The sequence below is a fragment of the Anas acuta genome, chromosome 3, assembly GCF_963932015.1.
Source record: "Anas acuta chromosome 3, bAnaAcu1.1, whole genome shotgun sequence".
In the NCBI taxonomy this organism is placed as follows: Eukaryota; Metazoa; Chordata; class Aves; order Anseriformes; family Anatidae; genus Anas; species Anas acuta.
In genome coordinates this window covers 108,702,082-108,726,452 of record NC_088981.1, presented here as the reverse complement: position 1 = coordinate 108,726,452, position 24,371 = coordinate 108,702,082, and the positions used below count along the sequence as shown (strand labels likewise).

General features: G+C 38.2%; 1 protein-coding gene across 2 annotated transcripts in view; it reads left to right on the top strand.

Moving 5' to 3' along the window:
- Positions 1 to 24,371, top strand: part of LDAH (lipid droplet associated hydrolase) — a 116,932-nt gene that overhangs the window by 83,521 nt on the left and 9,040 nt on the right. For both annotated transcript variants that reach the window (XM_068678709.1, XM_068678708.1), the window contains one exon: positions 17,082 to 17,164. In XM_068678709.1, coding sequence (XP_068534810.1) covers positions 17,082 to 17,164 — 83 coding nt within the window. The remainder of the gene's footprint in view (positions 1 to 17,081; positions 17,165 to 24,371) is intronic.

The window sequence follows — 24,371 nt, the reverse complement described above, 5'->3', positions numbered from 1 at the left end:
TTCACAGAGCAGGGGACTACAGAAATCTGGGGGTGAGGGAGGGAGGGAGGAGAAGAACTCCTTTGTGGAATTCAGGCAGGTTGGGGAGGAGGGAATTTAAAAACCTGAAATGAGGATTTCAGAGGTGTTTAGACTATCACACAAGTGAAAGCTGGAGACAGTAGGTTTTCGTTTTATTTTATGAGTCCAAGAGATGTTGTAAGAAGACAAGGAATTAAGATTGAACAGCAGAATTTAGATTCAAACCGTAACATGTTCCAAGTGTGCAGGCATTCAGATTTCATGTGTAGTGTTTATATTTCATCCACTTTACAGAGAACAAAGTGCTAAGGCAGTGTTAAGCAATCTACTCTGACGCCTGAGTTAGGAAACTGTATATAGTCCACAATCCTGTGCAGGATGGTTAGATTCCCAGCTATGGAAACCTAGATCACCTCTCTCTGTTGGCTGTACAGGGTAGCAAAATTACATGCTTGGAATGCCGTAGAGGAGAAAGTTTTCTCATAGGATAAAATCTTCAGAACTGGCAAAAAGAGCATCTGTGAAATGAATTTGTATAAAAAGCCAGTGAAATGTAGTCTTCTAGTTGTTGCAGACCACTATGGAAATGGAATATAAGCTTTACATTAACTGAGTTGTTATAAAATTTCATCTCCAGGGAACCAACTGGCAAATTTCATTCTACATTTGAATTATTCCCACCTTGGGAGTTCTCATGTCCTGAGATCTGCTTCTATTCTAATTCTCTCTTCTTAAACAAGGAGATGTTAAATATGACAATAAGAGTAGTCTTCATCTGCCCATGTGTAAACATCATGCTGTCCAAATAGTTGGCATCTAAAGCAGGTCAGGTGAATCTCACCCTACAGATGACTTCTCTTTACAGACTGCAAAGGGACCCTATCTCTGCTAGGCACCTAAACTTAGAGGAGATAAATCCCTCTCTGCATCTACTGGCTGTTCATTTTGCAGCTGAGATCAACAATCAGTGGGATCAGAATTGTACCCTTGCTTCTGGAAGGAAAGGCAGATATCCCCACGCTCTGACTGCGTTACAATTTATAACTGCTGGTTTCTAGCAATAGTCTTGTCATTTGCTTCCTACCTTATTTGAAAACTCATTTCACTTATTCAGCCCTGCTTCCTGACGAGTAAAACAGGAAATTTTTGGAGAATTCTATTGTGAGGCTAAACTGCTGTAGAAAAACCCATCTAACTAAAATGCTCAGGTAAGGACACTCTGTTGTGTCATTTTCATGACACACATGAACCGCTCCAACTATGCAATTGATATTTTTTGGAGCTAAAAATGACTGTTTAAAGTATTAGATCAGTATTTAATAAGTGAATTCACATGAAATGATGAAATCAGAGCACTTTGCCCACCCAGCTTCTAATCAGTACTTTAGAAAGCTATATAATAGCTTATTTTTATAGCTGAAGTTTTATAGCTACAATTTAATTTACTTTTATTTCTGTTTTGCAAAAAATGGTGTTCTTTTCTTACACTGAAATGAAAATTTAACTCCTAAAAGCAGTGGAAGATACGATGAGCACCTCTAAATCCATCATGAAACGCAGTGCTCTTTTGGTTGGAGTTGTATGGAACTGTATGGCTCTCCATTCAGGCATGTAAGGCCAAGGAGGCATTGCATATTCTGCTTTTTCATCTTGATTTAGGGATCTGTGTTTTTTTTTTAATTACCAAAAATTTGTGCAATATTAGTCAAATTTATCTGATTAGTTTCCATAAGTCTATCTAGGTCATCTCATTTCAAACACATTTTAAGAAGAACCTGACATTCAAGACAGTGAGCATCAGTGAGCATTGCTCAAGTCAAGCCATGAGTTATTACCCAGCATCCCATAGCTGATCACTAGCAGAACTGTACATAGATGTACATCCCAAGGCAACATTTTAGTTACCTAATCTGCTAAACCATTAATTTAACCTTATAAATGTATATAGATATCTTAGTCATGAGAAACTTGCACAAACCACATTGGCTAGAAAGGCTGATGTTCGTGCACTGCATTTTAAAGTAGAGTCAGAAACTGAAACCACAGAGGATTTGAAGTATTATCTTGCAAACTCACACCTATGTTTTTCATAGTGGGCATGAAAAAAGCTTTCCTTCCCCCTGCCACTGGACAACTGTGCAGATGAGTAAATTTTCAAGTTAATTTTTTCAGTACACAATTTAAAGGATTGATTAAAAGAATTGATTTATTTTTTCTTCTGATGTAAGTAAGTTTTAAATAACTTCTGGCTCTAATGAAGAAATCATTCCAAAGATACTTTTTATTATTTTTATAACTAAATATGTATAGAATTTCAGAGTTGATTTATAGCTAGACAAAATTTCAGGACAGAAATTACCAGCATGATGAGTAAATTATAACTACATAAACTAAATAAGCTTATATCTGGACATAACAGTATAGCATATCACAGGTAGGCAACAAAGATGAAGGTACCCTCTCATCTTTCTATATGCATTTGTTGATACTCATTGGTTCATAGAGAGGTCAAAACGATAGAGCAGACAACCTTCCTCCTTCTCACTAGTTTCTAAGGGGTATCCACATCATTTCCTGAAATCAAGTAACTCTACAGCAGTCTCTTACAAGATGCTTTTTGCCTGTATTTGAATTTGCTTCTGCCCAGGGTCAGAAGGCTGCTGTAGGCAGCCCACCAGTCCAACCCAGCGTGCTAAATCTTCTGATCCTGCAGAGTTTCTCTGCAGGCTCCTGTGTGCTGTCACAGCTGAGCCCTATCCACTTCTGACATTTTAAGTGATGATCGTAATATGTATTTCTGCAAAGTGTTTAAGAGAGTGTTTCCTTACCTGTGGAAACACAGTAATATTTTATCACCTGCTTTCCAGGAAAAGGGGCCAAAGAATAACAGCCTTTAATATTTTCATGTTTCCTCTGCTACTGTTTATTTTCCTGTGCGATGCCTGACTAAAATGTTTGTTTAATGTTGTCGGACAACTCACCTTACCAAGGCAGCACTTAAGCTGACGGAAAAAGCTCACATCTGCTTTATTCTTTCTGTGAGTGAACTAAAGTTTTCCTTATTTAAAAGTAGGATGCTCATATTAAATTACTGGTGGAAGGCAATGACTTTTATGTATTTATAGTCCTATTTATTTTTTAAAGTCAATCTGCTTCATAATTTACCCCACTTCCAAAAGAAAGAAAGACATTTAACAAGGACTTTTATTACTTGCGAAAGCTTTTACTTTCCTGTGAAAACCTTGTGAAAATAATAGTAATAATGTGGAAATTTCTCATTGGTTTTATTTCTTTTAATTATTCCTCCTTTTCTTCTTGGGGGAAAAACCCAACGTAAAAGACTCCCATCATAAATATTACTCATAAGGCGTGAATGTTTGGATAGCGGAGCTGCTGATCATTTCCATGAAATGTGAGGCACTGTTGGGATTTGCTTTGGGAAGGGGAGATTGTTTATTCACCCCGGTGGGGTTTCATCCCTAGGGATATGATTTACTCCCACAGACTTGCAACGAGTCTAACAATACACTGCAAACGGCATGAAAAAGGAAAGGGTAACATCAACAAAGCCAAAAGGATGTTGAAAATAACTATATGCCAGTTAAATGCTACCAGCTACAGTTCCTTTCTGCTAGCCGCTGTCAGATACAGTCATCTGTGTGTTGGTGCTTTTTTTCCCCAGGTTCCACTACAAAACCCCCTGGATTCAGGGGAAAGATCCCCTTCCACAGTAGACTCATGTCTTTTGTCTAAGATGTGTCTGTGTAAATTTTTCAAGAAATAGAGCTCCTAGATCTGTCGTAACTTGTGTTTGCTGGTTGGGAGTTTACCTTGATCCATATAAGTCCTTTCTGAAATTAAAGTATATATTCTGCGATCACTCCCTATAGTCCCAACAGAGCACTGAAGCATATGCTAAAGCCATACCTATGGGTGGACTGCAGACACTGTCTTGGAGTAGTTTTTTTGGAGATTAACATTTACAAAGCTGCTAACTAGTGCAATACCTGTCACTCCATGCAACTAAAGGAAACACCAGTCTGTGTGTAATTGCTGCAGTCACATAATGCAGTATTTCAGTCTGTTTTGTCAATACTGCTTGTCAGGAAAATGTCAACCAGTGTTCATTGTCTGCCCTTCTTAACTCTTTAACATGATGATATTATCAAGGTTAAAATTCAATAGAGTCTTCATGGGTCTATGGAGGAAATGCTGGTTATCTGGAGAAATCCAAGTGGTGCAAGAGATTAGTTACTGGTTAGAGTAATAACTGACAGTATTTACAATGAGTTTTAAAAACAGTGGTTTTATCTTTAACGAAGAGTGATGCAAAGTTCACTTTTTGTACCAATCAAATCCAGTGCACCCGAGAGGGACTTCACGCCATTCAGAGGACAGTGTGGTGTGGTTGTTGAACTCCATCAGGGTTCCTCAAGGAAGGGGCAGCATCAGGTACAAATCCAGAAAAACCCTTAAACTGAGCTGCATAAAGCTGCTCACATGTTCAAACGGGTCTAGGAGAGCATATTAACTCCCAGTAGAGCCCAGGCAGGAAGCACAGCGTGGAGATGCTAACTTGATGCATACACTGCCCGTCCTTGGGGATTGAGGACCACCTACACCAGACCCTTCTGTGCCCCTCTTAGACAAGAAGAGAGCAGATGACCAAAAATCTGGACTATAGCAGAAATCTTATCATCACGGCCAACTGTCAGGGTTTGTGAGAGCTTAAACTGGAGATTTCTCCAGCTAAGGGGTAGTTCTATCATTTGAAGATAATGGGAGTTGCTTCCAAGCAATTTTGGGCAGGATAAAGCCCATAGACATTTCGGTTTCCATCACACCTCACTTCTTCTGCTTGTGTTTCATTACACGAAGTAAAGGAGTGTTTTTCACACTCCTTAACAAAGCATCTATTGTTTGTAAAACACTCAGATACAATTGTTGAATAACTTTTTGTTTATTTTTGCCTTCAACCCCTGCTATGCTTTCTCAAGCACAGCTGACTGATTTTCATGTGTAGTTCTGATCTTCCTGCAACTTGAATACCAAGCAGATTAAAGACGTCCGTCATAACAAATGCAGCTATTTCTGCCTAATTGTGTTGATCGTGATTATATATTAATTGGTATGTTTTCATTCCAAATTCAATTGTAAACTGAACCAGAACCCAAAGTCAATGTTTACATCTTGTAAGCCGCTAAACATCAACATTTTATCTAATGTGTGTGTGCATGTGTGGAAGCACATGTTCCTGCTTTAGTCATCCTTGATACTAAGCAGTTCCTTCTGTTTGATGTTTTAAACAATGTTATACGATATTTCCAAGATTGCTGTTGGCAATAATTACCAGTAGAAAATATGTTTTCCCCATAGGAAATTACACTGCTGTTTGGTATTATTAGTTCGTACCACCGTGTTCTGAGTCTTTCTGAGGAATGACAGAGATTGCTTCCTTAAGAGCAAAGGATAAACTGGAAAGGAAACTAGTGTTACACTCCTCTGAAGACCCTTGCAATAAGATAGGCAACTTACCAGGAAAAAAACTCTGACCAGATAGTAGTATGTTCCCTGAGGATAATGTGTTTTCAAAAGCTCAGTCTACTTTTTGCAGGGAATTTCAGTTTAGCATGAGGATCCAATCCAGAACTGATTAATCATTTTGCAATTTAAGCACTTTCACTGTAGAGTTGAGAGGACTTTTGAAAGAGTCATATATTACATGTCAAGATGAGCTCTGTTGCACTATGAAAATACTAGCCTTTGGCAAGCATCTTCCCATTTAAATTAAATCATTTTCTTTTCTTCTATCCTCTGTCCTCCCCCAGAACGAGGAGCAAACCTCCATGCAAATTTGCAATTCCTTATGGTACAGTCATGGATTTATAAATAGACTGTAAAACCTGTAGGACAGAAGTGATATTTTTCCAAATAGTTTGAATAGCCTCTGACACACTGAAAGCCAAACCCCAGACTGTGACCTTTAGCACTCCCACCTAATTTGTGCACCTAATTCATAGTTAGAAAAATGATCTGATCAGGTAGTAAGTTTTCAGTTAGGACTCTTCTCTTTTGCTACATTTAACAGCAAATTGTCAATCTACTTGTATATTGTCCAGTTTATCTTTAAAGAGACCAGGAATGGGAATTAAAACATGCCAATGTTTTACATATTTTAAAACATTTCTCAAGCATTTCATAATACCAGATTATTGTGAAATTATCCGGCTGCCAGGCAAATTTACTAAGGGAGGCCTCAGTGAAGCATTCTGTGAGAGGGAGACCAAGAATTTGTGGAGGTTCTTCGGAAGTCCCTTGTGTGACATGAGAAAGAATAATTTCAGGTTTTTCTATGTTTAGCACTGCCAGTACCTGACAAAATGCAGTCTTTACTGCAGTCCTTAGCCAACACAAATAATAATTTAAAGTAATAGCAATAAGGAATTAAATGGCAAATAGTGAAACAGCAGATGCATTCTGTGAAAAATAAATGACGGTAAATGATAGTTTTCCAAGGCAGAGCATCAGAAATGTCCTGGGAAACTGCAGTCAATGTGGGAAAGAAGGATGTATGGAAGCAAACTACAGATAGTGAAAAACTGTTACAACTAATGACAGTGGAATGAGGTTGCTTGGTTTCAACAGGCATTAAGACATGACAATTAAAACCACTGTGCTTCTTCAAAATAACATTTTCAAGTGTGCATGGGTGTACAGGGGCTGGATCACTGTCAGTCAGATCAACATCACAGGGGCTTTAGTTTCCGCAAGCATGAAGAAATGATTAATAGCAAAACAGTAAATAGTAAAATAGTAAAGAAGGCTTGAGGAAGAGTTTATGAGGAAAGATAAGTATACGTATGTAATACATATATATAGTATAGAGCAGGAGTGCCCTCCTGAAGAATGTGAAATTAAGACAAACAAATAAATTTGTAAGAGATTAAAGTAACATTGCAAAGAAGATAGCAGCTGAGCAAGGTAATGTGCAGGTGATGTAAATTCCAAAAATATGGAAAATGAAGTAGTGTAACAAGCCTTTGTAAATTAGTTAATTGGTGTAACAGACATAGGTGGGATAACAAGCAGAACTAGAATATCAATGCTAAGGGATATAGCTTGCTTAGGAAAGAAGGGCACAGAGAAAGGAGGAGGACAGACTGACTTGTTCTGACATCCCAGTGCTAAGGACAGGGAGACCTCTTGAATATTATGTCCAACAAACCAGGGCAGACAGATCCATGAGACTCTTTCTGAGAAACTTCTGAGCCATCTGAAGTACATTATTTCATATGCTTGACGTCTGTAGAAGAAAGAATACGGCAACACAGACACTGTCAAGCTAGCTCTCATAAGGTGTTTTTTTCTTTCCTTTTTTATAATATATAAAAAGTGGTGAAAGCAACTGGTATAAAATATGTAACTGCTGGATACAGAGCATTTGAAGGTGAAAAGCAGATCGGCTGAATGTACTGAGGGTAACATTTCTGCTAGAAAAGAAATACTTACATGTCTACAGCAGAAAGCTGAGATTCATCTCAACTAATCCCCTTAAAATTCTGTCATTGTCAGTGGAGAGATACAGGTAACGTTCCTGTAATATGTCTAGGTGACTACTTGAGGGTGAGATAAATTGTCTTTTTTACAGTGTGAAGGGAGATAAATTAAGCCTTCAAAATCCACATTTACTTATATGAATCCCATGACAGATACTGAAAAATTATGATCTTCAAGGAAAAAGTAAATAGATTAGAATTGTTTAGACTAAACAAGAAACAAAAAAGCATGGTAAGAGTTTTCAAGTAAAGAATAATAATTTAATGTCCATGGTAGACAACATAATGTGTAACAGTAGATTCAGATTAGACTTTAGTTAATGATGAGAAAGGAATTCTTGACTGGATTTCATGGGAAGATAATGAAACTTCCATCATCTGTGCTTTCTAAGAACAGGATGAGCAAATATCTGCTGAAAATGGTATCAATATCATTGATATTCCCTTAGACCATTGGAGAAAATTTCCAGCCCCTATGATTTCATTCACTTTAAAGATGCAAGTGTAGCATCCAGAATTTCAGAGCTTCAACAAGAGACAACATGGTAAGAACCAAGCAAAACTGATGAACTACAGATGCAACACAGAATGTTTGAGAAAAATAAAATATAGGCAAAAAAATGTCAGGTAATAGTTGAAAACAGACCTGAGAGTTCAGAAAATGCCAGAATGCAGATTCATTCTGAATAGCAGATCGGATGTAGGGTACAGAAAATGTTATGCCAGGAGCTGCCAAAGGTGGCTCTGGTTACTGCTAGAAATAAGCTAAATGAGAGCAGGACTTGTAGTAGCATTAGAGTATGATCGTCCATACTGTTTAATGAATTTTCTGGTGTGCTTTTGGCCTGCTCCAACAGGATCCTCCTAGTATAGGATCCTCTAGCCTTAGGGCCAGAGAAGAAAGAGTTCCTGATTCCATCTGGTATAATGGTGCAGATACAGCCCAGAATTGTACCTCCAAAAGCTGTGGAAGTTTGATTGTTGGAAAGCAGTTGTGAGAAAACACAACAAACAAACACAAACAAGTTTGACTGAAAATTGCCAAAGCAGAAGCTGAGAAATCGGTAAGACAAAGAAGACGGAGCATTTAATGTTCTGAGGGGTAAGATAGAGTAGGAAGGGCATTCTACAAAGGTATTGACCAAAAAGTAAAAAGAGGAAAGGCTATCAACAGCAAGACAGTGTGGAAACGTGTTTTTACGGAGTGCAAAGAATGGTAGAGCAGAAAAGAACCAAGGGAATCCAGAAATAGGAGGCAGGTGAGGGAGGTCAGGGGCTTGGGCTGAGATTGTTTCTGCTATGGAGAAAGAGGAAGATACAGATACAGAAGGACAATGAGCGAAAGCATCCAGAAATACCCAGGTGATCAACCTGAATATTCAGTGGTAAAGAGGCATCTGGCAGTCAGGAAGGGCATGATGTTCCAGCAAAGCTGCAAGGTCTCCTGTTTTCTTAAATATATTTGCAAACTCCTGCAGTTATGGCTAAGGAAAATTTAAATTCTTGGTGAAAGTAAGAAGACTCCTTAGTGTACGGTAGCCTGAGAAAGACAGCATAAGAAGTCCTTCTCCACTCTATTTGTGTGCTTATGGAGTTGGCTGGTCAAAAAAATGCATTAGTGAAGCCTGATGAAGGTAAGGCTGTAGTCTACTTTTCTTCTGAATTTGTCCACTCTGGAAAATCACATAACATGTTCTTCCAAAGTTAATGCTGTTGAAATTTCACTGTCTAGACCTTGAAGTAAAAAATTGGCTTCATATTTCTCCTTGTACCCATTCCAGAGCATAGCTCCTACTAAGTTACAAAATAGAGCAATGTTTTGATGTGTGGGACTTAATAAATTTACACCTACGGCCATAATCTTGTTGATAGAGTCAACATAATCTAAAGCAAACAGCAGTAGGGAAATGAAGTGAGTTTGGGTAACCCTTTGTAGTCTAATGTTTACTTTGTTCTGGTGAACAAGCTATTAAAGAATGTGTTTGCATCCATTATAGTGTCCGGATTGGGGCTATCTTTATAACAACTTATTTTTGCTGAAAGGGAACTATTCTGATTATTTCCATAAATGCTTAGACAATGAAGCTGAAAGGGTTTGGTTGGGTTGCTGTTTTCTTTATTGTTGGTGGTGGTGGCGGCGGTGGTAGTGGTGGTGTTTTTTTGTTTTGTTTTGTCTGTTTGTTTTTTGTACTATCCCTGCTGTTTCATTAGTATGGCATCACTTTCTGTCTATTCTTTCTGTCACTGGAAATTCATCTCTTTAGCTCAGCAAAGAATACAATATTGTTTTTTATATAATTAAGATACTGACTACAGCTCAAAAGCACACAGTCATGCCACCACAACAGACCTGATTTTTAAATAATTAGGGTCATGTATGGCTCTGAAAGTTTATCAGTTAAGTCTGAAGTACTGAACCTGAAATGTTATGGATATGTACAACCATGTGTAAGTCATCTTTTTAAGGTTTCTTTTGACACAGACAACTGTGTCTGTATCGAAACATAGTTGTCTTTATGGAGTATCTTGAATTTCCACAGATAGCATATTATGACCCCTTTGTTTCCAGTGTGATTTTACAATTAATCTAGCCCTAATCTAATCTTCTTCTTGCAAATAAGGAAGTAAATGATCTTTGGATATTCAGCAAACAAGCAAGGAGTTTAAAGACTTGAGGAAAAAACACATACTTCAGTGCAAGTACAGGAAATCTCTGTCTTGCTTCAAGATTCAAGTACAAAAAGCAAGTTTATCTGTCCCAGGTTAGAATCATGTTTCTTCCCTGAAATTAGGACAGCTTTCCAGCTTCCAGCAAAAATCTGTTGATATCCAAATAGTCAACTAACAATGTATTGGTTCAGGATTTAGTTCTAAAATCTTTACAAAGTAATAATAATGCTGCTAGACATGTGTTTCTTCAAAATCCGGGAATCTTTTATTTCATATTTTATTTGTTTGACTGCATTGTGGATACATGAGTCTGCTTGAGCTCAATAGATACAGGTATTCATCTAACAACTGGCTAATTGAATTGGTGGTTAAATAACCCTAAGCACTGAAAAGCTTGATTGATTTCGGTCATTATTGTTTGTGAAAACTAATAATTTAGTTGAAGGATATTAAGTCCTTGCTGTGACACTTTGGGTTAAAGAGCTACCAATGATATAAAGCACTCTTTTCTTTTCTGGATCCTTGATTTGAGCCCAATCAGTGTTCCTCTATCACAAAACCACCACAAATAAATCAAACACATTTTGGCACAGTTTGTCGTCTCTGCTTAGCAAATTTATGAGACTAAACTGACACTGATCTTTAATCACCTTTAATCCATGGAGAGGGAATGATCTTACTAGGGCAGGAGAAAGGTCATTGGCAGGATCATGGGGAGAAAGTAAGTTGGCAGTTAATTTCATAAACCTGACCTGGGAGTAAATGAAAGGCTTCCATTTTCAGGTTAATCTGTGAAGCACTGTGTATAAAAGGTTTGCATATAAAGAAACTAGGATATATTGAGAAGGTTTTTATGTCTTAAAAGTATGGTAAACATGGTGTTAGTCTGGTGAAACTTGGATTTCACTTTTAGGCTGTTAGGCCTTTTAGTTTATGATAGTTATGTAAATAACAATATATTTTTTCATTAATAAATGTTAATTTCTTAATTATGAATTATGTAACAGTAGTTTAAAATGAAATCAACTGTATAAGAAAGGACTGGGGGTTCTACGACTGTCTCCATGCACATTGGCCAGTTTCTGTAGGTTTGCAATCACTTTTTTTTTTTTTTGACAAGTACTTTTACTTTCCTAGTGAAAAATGTGAAAAATTAATGAATATTTAGAGAGGCCCAGACCCTGCAAAGATTGGTGTAATGTGTTCCACTTTCCATGCTTTGGATTATCCCAGTGAGTCAGGCCTTGCCATCACGTATCAATCCTGCATAAGTACAGGTTTAAAGGAATGGGATTAGACTAAGAACATTCAGAAAAAAAAATGCTAAAATTGGCCTTAGACTGTGAAACTGGATAAACAAATGGAATAAGTGAACATACTCTGGCAGGAAAAACTAAAGAACTTCTATAGCTTCATCTTTCAGAAGTGTTAGGCTGGTTCAAGACGAAGTCTTGGAGCTTGTTTGGATTCAAGACCAAGTCAAGGAGCTTGTTTCCTAAATAAAGAATTTAGAGGTGCAGGGCTTTTGCCATGCATGCAGAGGATGAGAAAAGAGTGAACTTTGCTCCTCCCTTCCAAGGTCTCTTCAGGAGAGGAGTGCAAGTCTTGTATCCTCAGTGGATGGAAATTGTCATATCTCTCCTGAACTTTCATCCCACATTCAGTCTTACCTTTCACATGTACTAATTTTTCAGAATACTAACTTTGATCTTACATTCTCTTTATTAAACCCCGGATAATTTCTCTCTTCACTATGTAGTGAGATATAGTGTTGAATGCCAAACACAAAATCTACATTTCCCACGTTTTCAGCACGGACACCAAGGTGACAACTTCAGTACATCTTCCACATGGTCCATTATGGAAATTTCCCATGCTAGCATTTTGAGCCAGGGTCCTACAGGCTCCTGGATGTGCTGTATTTTGTGCAGTCACTAATTCTGCAAATTTCAATGAGACTCCTTCATCATTCAAGTTGTTCAGCACGTGGGCTTGGGGTTGCTGTTGTGGTTGCATTTTATGTTGTGCTTGAAATCATGACAAAACCAACAAACATTTTTCTAGGTTGTAGGACTTCTGATAATGATTCTGAGAATCATAAGAGATTTTCAGTAAAGACAAGCATTAGCGCTTGTTGGAAGGTTTTCCAGAGCCTGTAACACCGTGTTACAAGCACTGACAAGATGATCTCATAAGGAGACCTTCCTCTGCATAGACTGAGGAAGCATTTCAGAAGCCATTCATTTTGCATGTCTCGGCTTCTGATTGTGCCCAGTTTACAGACGGATTTTCAGAGCTGCTAAAATACTCAAACAGTCCCTGGGAGCCCTTTAAAATGGCTTTATAATTATGCACGAAAAGTGAGAGAATTCTTCTGAGTTACTTCCTTTGAAAAAGCAGCTAAGAATTCATGAAATGTCAGAATAGCCTTTTTTTTTTTTTTTTTTTTTTTTTTTTTTTTTAATAGGAAAGAGCTAAATATTCAAAAAATGCCAAGGTTAGCAGAGTATAGTGTTAGGAAATAGCAGAGAGATTTCTCCCTGAACTTGTGACTTAGCTTTTGAGAAAAATAGCTTTTCTGAAGTAGCCCAGTTTGACATTCCACAGCAGCAAGAGAGAAGAAAATTACTGTTCCTGCTCTGGAACGGTATCTCTTTCAATTTGGTTTTAGTCATTAAGCATTTGTCAATGTAATGTGGATTAAAGGGAAGCAATAAACTTGGGATATCTTGACTTTAATAAGGATTTTTACACTGTCTCCTATTGTATCCTTATAACAACATTCAGGAAATATGACATACCTGAAACAACTACTAGACAGCTGTGTGGAAAAGAGGATTCAGGAGGATTTTTGAAACTGGAAAGATGTAGCTAGAAAGGTTTTGTAACAGTCTTACCTTCATTCCTTTACCTGCCAATAGTTTTGTTAGGGATCTCACCAGTGGAATACCATGTATGTTTACTGACCATATGCTGCTAGAAGACACTGCACATTTGTTGGAGAGAGATGGGATCAGCATTCAAAACGACCTTCAGATAAAACAAAGAGAAATAGTTGGGGAGCAGGTAGAACTGAATCTGAATCCTGTCCTTCTTTGAAGATCCAGGCTGTTCTGGACATAAGTTTGGATGGTGAATCACTGGTTAAGCAGCAAGTTTTCAGGAAAAGATCCTGGGAATGTCATAGGACACAAGCTGATGGGGTTTAACTTGCTGTGCTGTCAAGAGGCAGATGTGACTGTGATACCTATGAAGAGGTGCATCAGCTGAAGGAGCTACAGCTCTGCTGTTGAACAAAGATAGACTCTCCAGCATAAACTGACATACTGTGTCAGTAGAATTAGAAAGGGGTATGAGCCATTGTATGTATCCAGAAAAAGCCAAGCAAGAATGGCAGAGGCCCTAGAGAGCAGTACCTGAAAGGAAAGATTGATAAAAGTATAAATTACCTGCCCTTCACAACTATTTGCTCGAAGATTACTTGCATTAACTGTACCTACTGTTAGAGGAGCTCAGGGCGAGATGCTCAGATGGGAATGCCTACATGGCAAATAAGTGTGCTTATCAGTTTCCTGTGGCAGTAAGGTTCATAGTTAATGGTGTATGACATTAAAGAAGTACTTCCTTTTATTGTTTTGCATTTTAATGGATTGTGCTGTAAGACGGAAAAACAGCATATCATGAGTATTGTGAATGCGTTGATAACAACATGTCCTTAATTGTATTTCTCTGACTGCACCACCATTCTTAATTTTGCAGTATCCCACAGAGGCTGGGACTGTCAGTGTACACACTGCTTCAGACGTGGTCATGTTGTGTGATTTATATAGTGGTACTGCAGAATTCTTTATTGTCATCTTCCTATTATTTATGAAATATAATGTATGATTTGATTGTATTTTTGAGTAAAACACGCAGTGAACAGCAGTCATCTTAGCAGTCTCTGAATTTCTGATTCCTTTACTTGCATTAATTTAGAAGCTTTTAAGCTAAAAGAATATTTTGAGTCTTTCCACATGTATATTACTTAATATATCTTGAATTTGCACTTCATATACTAGTGAATTGATTTCTTCTCTCTCCTCTTTAGCTCCCTTCTACATTTCTCACTGCCTGGTCCCCACAAACTGACTGTGAAAATGCTATTAGTACACTACTTGTCCCATCAATAAACAATTAAAATAAATTAAAAGTAACACATGACATAAATATGAAGCTGTACTAGAAGCTCAGGCCAGGACTCATCCCACATCAGTTTAGACACTTAATTCAAGTTGGGTTGGTTGAGGTCTGAAGTCCTTGTCAATGACAAGTCATCTTGAAAAGTAATTTAATCCACACCATAAATGATCAAATCAGCAGCTGTGTTCAATGGTTATTCACAGATTTTAGTAATAATCACTATTTAAACATATTTGTGATGAATCTAGACCCTGTTCCTCTCTGTGATGAAAACCATCTAATCTAATCTAATCTAATCTAATCTAATCTAATCTAATACTAATATTTTTTCTTTTCTTCAGGACTATTTCTTAATCCATTACAACCTTTCATTTTACAGCTATTTAGCTTCAACTACAGTTTATGGTGTGAAATTGTAACAGAGATCATTTAGAAGAACAATAGTTTTTGTCATCTGGTTGTGTTTACTGAAATATTCAAGAAATTATGGGTCAGTAAAATGCTATTTTCCTTTGTAAAATCAGTAATGATTAGACACTGTTTTCTGCTCCTGAAGACTCTGGACAGGGTGGTTCTTACATAGTAGGATTGCTACCAGCTATGCAATTCCTCATGTAAGGTTCTTTAAAACTCTGATATGTATCTTCTTGCCCTGACTTTTCTAGTATATTCTGTATATACTAGAACATAGAGTAGAATGTATACGGAATATAGAGTAGAAACTTCCTGAATATTTTGAACAAGAAAGGTCGATGAAGGAAAAAAAAAAAAAAAAAAGGAAAATCTGTTAGCTTCCAAACACTGTAATTATCCTCTTTAGCTACTCCTTTAGCCTGTGATTATCTGTTAGACTCACCAATTCTTGAAGACCTTTTGTTTCTGATATACCTAAAGAATATTTTATTGTTTATTTTTAATTCTTGTAATGTTTGTTCTTGGAAACCTACTTTTGCTCTTTGCAATTTCCTCTTACTTAACGCCTGCTGAAGTTTAAGTTCCTGTTTATTGGCTTCCCTAGGATCATGTTTCCAAAATTTGAAGGATTTCTGTTTGGTTGAAATAGACTCTTGAACCTTGCCATTCATCCGGTTTAGCTTAATCCTGCCTTCCTGGTTCCCTTTCTTACACAGTACACAAGTCTTCAGAGACAGTTCCTTTTAAAGTAGTGTCGTTATTGCTTTTGCTGTCTTACAGTTTTACTTTTAGGATCTTTATGACTAATTAAGTTTACTAAGGCTGTGAATTCCACTTCATTTCTTATATTTTATTTAAAATAAAAAGCATGAGCAACCCAAAAATATGAACAGAACCGACAAAGAACAAGAGGTAGGATGGAGAAACTAAAATGGGAGATGAGGAGCACAGTACTTACTGTTCACTTTGCCCACAGTCCTGTGTATGCTGTATGACTGCACTGGAAGTGCACAGCTGCATACAGGATCCCAAGTATAAGCTGGGATATGTCAGGATTCTGCAGTGTTGTTGCAGTCTGTTCTGCAGATGGCCACCAGTGTTTTCATCCCTGCCTACCATCTACTATTTGAACAGTGGAGCTGAACTGAGAAAAGGAAGGCAAATGTGAGTTCTTGAATTTGAAACAGTGCTGTAGATGGACAGACTTTTGCCAACTGTCCCATGATTAGATGACAAAGTTGCTATCTACAAAGCTGCAGAGAGGTCCATTTTGCTTGGTAGAATAGGATGGGACAAGCAAATTTTTGCAGGATTTGTTGAGTTGTTTACATGCTGCAACATCTTGCCCTTCTGTCTCACACTAGCTGTATTCAACATTTAATTGAAAAAGACAGAGCTCTGCAGGCATAGAACAGTATTGCATCTTCGGCTGGCTCAAAACTAGATACTACTTTCTAGGATTTTATTTTTCATTTGAGAGCACTGGCTTTGTCTTTTAACATTTGATCTTTGGGGCCATCACTCATCTCTCCAGTGGCATTCTGTTTCCTTAGAGCATTGCTGGAATTTAGCCGACTGCATGTTTTGGTCACCACCAAAGACCTATGTAATTGCCATTTCCTCCCCTATCACACATTTTGAGAGTGTATTACTTCTGTCTCATAGCAATTTCAGGCCCAATATTGTCATTAACTATTTACACGCAAAACTTCGTTGGTTCTTATTTTAAAAGATTGTCAGTCTTTCCATTTTCTCCTTTTTTCAGAAGAGAAATTAGTAGTTAGAATACTTTCAGTCAATCTAGGACCTGGACGTTGAAATGCCTTAGAGTAATGTAGCCATTTGTGGTCTTCTCTTGGTACTGCAAACTGTGTCCAGTCCTGTTTGGGTAATGTGATGCAGGACTACAAGTTTTGATGATACTGTATTTACTATTGCCTTTATTATTTGTCAGGTTGAATATTTGAATGACTTGCATATAGAAATGTCAGTAATTTAATAATCTAATAATTAATAATGTCTCTTAAATGTAATGCTTTGAATTTAAAAGCTCACTCCTGCTTTCATGGATGATTTATCATGCTTACTTTTTTTTTTTTTCCTTTTTTACCTTTTCAGGGGCATTGTCGAGATGATGATTGCTCTAGTCACCTTACCTTTTTGCATGGTTGGGAACAAATAGGTTTTTGTGAAAGATTTGCTGTGTAATTACATTATTGCGTGTTTCTTCCTCTACAGCCAACATCTTGTATATGGCAAGCCAAGAAATGATGAAGGTTGTGGAGAGAGACAGTACAACCATAAAGCAAAATTTAAAAAAGGTAATTACATTCTGAGTTTTCATGGGAGGTCTGTGTGCATGGGGAAATTTTTCATCCTTTTATATTATTTCAAAACCGGAATTTCAGAAGGATTCATTCTGATTGTATGTTAGTGCCATTCCATAGATTTGGAGAAGCCGTTAAAAGGGTCAGTGATCATTAAAGCGTCATTGATCCACGGCTTTGTAGATACAGTATTCACCACTACCAGATATAGCATTCCAGTAGCACCTGTCTCACAGCATTTCTGAGTCCTCCTTATGTCCTTGCTTGTATAGTATCCTTCGTGGAGGTGAAACAGTGTATGTTCTGGCTAAGCTTGAGATGATTCCCAGTGAGGCCAGTAGTTACGTGGATTGTGATGAGACAGGCAGATGGCCAGCCAAGACGTGAGTGCAGGCTGATTGACCAAATCCTCACACTTTGCTGCTGGACAGATCAAGCAGAACATGTACCAGCAGTGTTGCGTGATGTGCAGGTCTGCTCATGAGGTCTAGACCACTGTGTCCAAGAGCAGAATCTGATCCATGACATTTTCAACTTGACATCTGTTAATACCAAGGGATTCTGCAAGCTTGGTTTTTCCATGGCATCAAAACTTATGAGACATTAATCAGCAAAGTGTACACAGTTCATCCATCTGATTGTCATGTAAGATAAAGATGTGGAAAGCACATTCACTGGAGACTGACGCTACTGCTGAACTAACAAACTGGGGACCTTTCTGGGGACCTTTCTCCTGCACTGAACTTTCTCATGTGCAGAGATTTATTGTTGAAACAGGTCCTGGTACAATTTGGGTCTATACCGATGAACATTCTCCAAATCAATTCCAAAGCATGGTTCAGGGGTTGGCAGAGGCCAGGAACTGTTCCTAATTGGAAGTTTTGATGTGGTCACCCTGTTTTGGAGGCTGAGAGAATGTAATAGTCAGACCATTCCAGGTGGCTGATGAGCCAGAAAACTGCCACATTTAATAAACTACTATTGGTGTAGCTGCTGTGTGAGTAGATAATCAGCATAACGTGTATTATTCTTCTGTGTTCCTTTCCTTCTCTTCCTTTTTTCTTTCTTTTTCTTTTTCTTTTTTTTTTTTGTATCATCCTTATCCTTTTATTGGAAGAATCATTCCAAAACTTTGCACTGGCAGATATTTTCCTTAGAGAATGAGATTTTCTAGGACAGAGGTCCTATATCTCTGTAAGATTACTTTGCGCTTTGTAAATAGATATAGTACAAAGTTCACTCAATAAATCAGTCTTTCTTTTTTTGGCTGAAAATTGATTTATTTTTGACATATCCCACTGCCTTTTCTGCACTTGGAAAGGTATGTTCAGATGGTTCAGTTCTTTTTTTTTTTTTTTAATGAGCTAAAATAGCACACATGAATAAGGAACGTGACACTCCACTAGGTATGCATATTTCTTCGCATTTTTATTTCAGAGCATTCAGCCTTCTCCTGCACTTAGGGAGGAATCTTAGTGAAGAAACTGAAGGGCTGATCATGCAGACTGCAAATACTCTCATTGTCTTAAATAAAACTTTCCGTGGGTTGGTCCAATGCCTAATGAACTCAAGGGAAACTGTTAATTTTATTGACTGTCGCCTCTCAGAGTGTCAGGGAGCAACAGGCTCTGCCTGCTCCATAAGGGAAGGGTTCCATGAGTTGAGGGTGACTCCCTAAGCAGGGTGCTCTCCCACAGCACCCAAGTGGGACAGGCAGAGCACAGTGCTGGTAACAGGGTCCACCAACAATCCCAGAACAAAGGAAAGCAATGAGGAAGAGAATCCAGTCTGGAGCAGGTGGCAGGGCCAGAGATGGGACTGGGGACAAGGCTACAACATGGGTCCAAAGTTTATCTAGGAGGGATCATAGAATCATTAAGGTTGGAAAAGACCTTCAAGATCATCTGGTCCAACCATCCCCCTACTACCAATGTCACCCACTGAACCGTGGCCAAAAACATGACAGGAAGCAAGCCACAAGGTGGGGTCCATCCAGTCAAAAAGCTGTGTACAGTGTAGGCCTGATGTTGGTACAGGAGGCAGGGCCAGAGGCTAGTTCTCAGCAGAACTGGTAGCTCAGGCTAAATAAAAGCCCAGGAACTGAGATGGAGATGGTTAGAGATGGAGATCCTGAGCCCCTGGGCAGGAAGTGTGGGTGAGGGTCCCAGGTAAGGTTGGTAAGGGCCTGCTTGTGCCCCCAGGGCCCTGAAACTGAGGGCAGAACTGTAGGTTACCTTGGGATTAGTCAGGGTACAAAAGTAAAGAGTTTCCAGGGTCAGGACTTGGAATGCTTTTGGAAATTTTAATCACAAACACCTGCTTAAGCATAAAAGCTTGGTTGGATGAGGATGATAGAGTTGACAATTAGCTGTAGCTCCAGTGACTTCAGAAGGTCCACTCAGATGCTCCAGATTACGAATATGCCTTTTTCTTGTGCTAAATGGAGGCCAACAGCCAACAAGAGCTTGCAGGTGTCTTAGTCTGCTTCATCTGTGCTGTTGTTGACTCTCAGTCTAAGCACAGCCTTGGCACACAGGAGTTTTTTTAGACCTGTGTTAACTTTCTTTTATTGATTCTTCTATGTCCTCATACTTTTAAAGTGGCAAACATAAGAAAGCAAAAAGCTGAAGCGAGCTTATAAGCAGCTTGCAAACCGAAGAAAAAGCACGTCTAAAAGTGAAGCTAAATACTTCTCTTTTTTCATTCTCCTAGTAATTTCTGGGAATGTAAGAATTAAGGAAAATTTTTATAGCTGGCATTATGTTAAATTTGAAGTGTATTGACAATAAAAAATGGGCTTAACTTATAAAGGTTGGAAGTTTATAAAAACAGGAACTATAGTCCAAGTTGCTATAGAACTGGCAAGCTGTCACTTCAAAAAATTTATACTGTTTAGTGGTCGCTGTGATCATATGCTAAAAGCCAATCTTAACACCTGACTTTGCCAGCTGCTGTGGAATAGAAAAGTTATTTCTGGATCATATTTGCATTCTGTGATCTGAAGAAGAAAGAAGAAGAGACAGTAAATTATTCCAATCTTTCCATGTCCAGGTTTAATTATAATTATTACTAGTAAGGGACTGGGAGAAATTATATCTTAGGCCCCAGATTCTAACAATGCTTATTGCTCAGATTTATGTTAAAAGAACAGGAGCTGGAATATTTTGGGGATAGTTATTTGAGGTATTTTACTTATAATCTTCTAAAGACAGAAGTTATGCACATGAAATAGCAATGGAATTGTATGAAGAGAATGGAGACCTATCTTCTGACAAAATAATATGTGACAGCGTTTAAAATATGGGCTGTAAAGTTATATCTGGATCAAGCAGTACATGAATGTAGGCTTCGTATTGCAATAACACAAAGAGTTGTGATAAATCACAAAATCCAAACAAATAAGGTAGGGGATACTGATGTAAGATTTGCTCAGCTATGATGGTTAATTATCATTAGCTGATTGTGTCTAAGCCAGCTGAGCTACATACTTTCACTGTAATAACACCAACTCCCTTTCCTAACAGAAACTGGAGGCAGAGATACTACTGTACTAGAGGAAGTTTATTGTAATTCTTGCACAAAAGGAAGTGGGTGTAATTCAGTATTCATAAAAAATAGATCAGCACTGAGCATCACAGAGGTTTTACGTATAGAATAAAAATTTAAAAGAGAAATGGAAAATGACTGTGTTGGGCACTCAACCAGCATGCTTGTCATAGGCAATGGTATCTCCACATAAGAGCTCCCTACAATACTTAAGTCTGCATCATGCCACAATCATTGTTTTATTTTAAGACTTAGCTTTATAGACTCTTTTTTTGGATTCTGTAATCCTGTTGTAATCAAGAAGAGATTGCATTAAAGGGTAAAACTAGGGGGGTTGCAGAGGAAATTTTGTAAAGTAAAAACATCCCTTTGTTTTTTATACTTATTGTGATATATTTTATTCATTACTCTCTGTGTAATACCCAGTAGCTCAACTTTTAAGTGTAGGATCTGTTCCAAAGCTCATCAAAATCAATGGAAAAGCTTTGACAGACTTCACCAAGTCATGAATCAGTTTGGCAGTGATCTTTCTGTAGCGGTTCATAATTTCTTAAGACAATAAACCATCTCTTCCAGTAACAGAAAATCACAATTCTTTTGAGTAGCATATTAAACCTAAAAAAGGTTTATCTGCTTCTTCAGTTTATTTTCACCAGTGATTTGGTGCAGCAGATACATTGATTGTGTAAGGAAAAAGACAGGAAACATCTGAAGTAACATTACAAAGATGAAAAAAATCTGCTGCCTGAGAAGAATGTTTTTTAATCAAGCTGGAAAATAGATATTGGAAGTTTAAGGACACATGAATCTATTTTCACTCACATTGAGGAAGTTTGTGTTGTGGGTGGCTTATAACAGGCTTATAGCCTGTAGATGTTTAGGTGATGAAGAAATTCTCTTTTGAAGAAATTAAAGGAATGAAGTGTGTGTTTACCATTTTCCGCTTATTTCTATGGTGAATTTAGAATTTAAAGTAATACAATTTTATATCTCACCAGTAATACCATAGAAAAGGTGTTATCCAAAAGCATCAACTGAACTGATACTGAGACATGGATATTTAGATTAAATATAGTAAAAAATGAAATATTTCTTTTCCACAGAAATGTGAAGTGCTACATTTTTCTTTTGAAAAACTACCTTTATATATATTAAAAAAAAAAAAAAAAAGCAACCAAGAACTATTTTGACCCCTGAAGCAGCTGTTTTGATGTTGCCCAGTGTTTTTGTTTGGGTCTCTGTAGACATCTACAGGGGGTTAGTAATTATTCTCAGTGCGAGGAGCATGATCTGAAGATAAGTGGTTAAAAGAATACTACAAATATTTTGCCTGCCCACAGCTTGAGTGAGTTGCTTGCCTACATTTGTGAAAAACCTTCCAAACACTCTTTTTCAATAGGTGCAAAGTGCTCTTCTGAGCCAAGAACACCTCTTTTTTGGCTGGTCTCACATCCTTTTTGGCCTGCGCTCCCTGGAGGTGCAGAGTTGAAGTTAGGGAAGTTACACAAGTGCTTGGGGATTTTGGTGCCTGTGTCATTTAACTACAAAAACAACCTTCTCTTTGAAGCACCCAGAATGCCTAATCAGGGATCAGCACTTTCCCTCCTCAGTGGAAAAGGATCCCCGTGAGCATTCAAAAAGTTCAGTGGGCTACGGTCTACTTTTCTGTGATATTTCAAGTTTCCTGTAGCTGAGCTCTGGTTAGCATCTTTCATGCCGTGTGGCATTCCAATAAGGAGGCAGTGACGTGAACTTCCAGGACTGAGGGTGGTATAAGGTGTGTGCTTCATAAAACAGGCAAAGACAGCAGTATTTCCATAGTCTTTTGAAGAATACTTAAGAAGTTACCCTTGAACCATTACTAACCCTTAAATGTGAGGGATACCTTCCCTCGCTCTGCTGCAGAATTCATTGCACAGAAGTGAGAAAAAAAAATGTCATTTACAGTCCATCACCGATCCTGTTGTTTCAACAGAGATCTAACTTCATCACCTGAGGTAAGTTCCCCTGAACGTAGGCAGTACTGGGATGCTTTTCAGAGGGAAATAATATTTGCAGTAAATACAGTTGGAGGAATCTGGCCCAGTAATATTATCACTTAAAGAGTGGTTTCAAGTCTGTTTTTATTTTTGTAGTTATACAGACTTGACTTGTGAAATATTCATGTTGCTGACACACCTAAATATACACCCTTGAAAGGTTTCTAAGTCTTTAACATAATATAAATAAGTTAATCACCCTGGTTTGTTGGTAAAGCCTATGCATCCTTTTTAAAAGCACGTTTTACTTTGCACTGGGTTTGAGAGAGTAGAAGTGGCTTGCCTGATCTCTTAGATCTACATGCCAGGAACATTGCTAGCAGAAGTTATGTAGGTGGCTAAACTGCAGCAAAGGTAGAGAGAAGCCCTTTCCCCTTCCTTGGTTTATTGAATTTCCACTTCTTACTGACAAAGGCATGAAAGCAAGGAGCCTCTGCTCTATCCGTTTGGTAGAACACCGTATGGGACACCAGGGAGAGGATTAACACATTGTGGATCACGTGCAGAGTAGCCACTCCACCTGCCTGTGTGGCTTTGCATCTTAATTTCACTGAAAGCAAAATATTTTTTCCACTCCTTTTTCAGAGAGGGAAACTGTTATTGTTTATTATTTATGTTGGTTTGGCAAAATTGATCACATTCTTTACGTTAAGTAAAATCACCACAAATACTTCAACTACCCATTACACCTTTGCTACAACCCCTACGGGTTAGTATGTAAAAATACCATTATGTACCCCAGATTGCCAACTGCCTCTTCTTGGAATGGTCCATCACAGAATTAAAGAATCATAAAGGCTGGAAAAAAACTCCAAGATCATCTGATCCAACCCCTACCACCAATGTCACCCACTAAACCATGTCCCTGAGCACCAGGTCCAACCTTTCCTTGAACACCCCCAGGGACGGTGACTCCACCATCTCCCTGGGCAACCCATCCCAATGCCTGACTGCTCTTTCTGAGAAGAAATGTCTCCTAATTTTTAACTTGAACCTCCCCTGACACAACTTGAGCCCATTGCATCTAGTCGGCACTTAGAAAGCAGAAAGTTGAGGAATCCCAGTTCTGGTAAAACAACCCGAGAAGCAAGTTCCACAGACCTTGCCATCAAACTGGCTGATCTCAACCACAGCAGGATCCCGAAGGGAAAGAGGTGGTGTCTCAGAGAATCAGATCCCAAAGCTTTTAGGGCCTTCTAGGGCAATGCCAGCTCTTTGAATTCTTCCCAGAAACTGATTAGTAAAGCCAAAGCACAAATAAAGCAAGTCCAAAAAAAAAAAAAAATCATGTCCCAAATCAGTATGTTCCCATGTCATTTATACTATTCTTTTGGCAGGATAAGGTGAAGGCACTTTCACAAATCCAGAGAAGCTAAGCCATTTTTTATAAACCATGATTGAAGCTAAAATTAATTCTGGGCTAATGCCTTTTAAACTAGCTTTCATCCAAGAGCAAATGAAACTATTCACTGGTTATCGTGGAGAGATGTCACCCAGAGAGAAGTTGCTGTCTCATTCAGTGAATGTACGTGGGAGTAACACTGATAAAAGTTAATGTATCTGACACAAGGATTTCAGCAAGGACACCAGTCCAATCCTGCTTGCCAGTGCACACG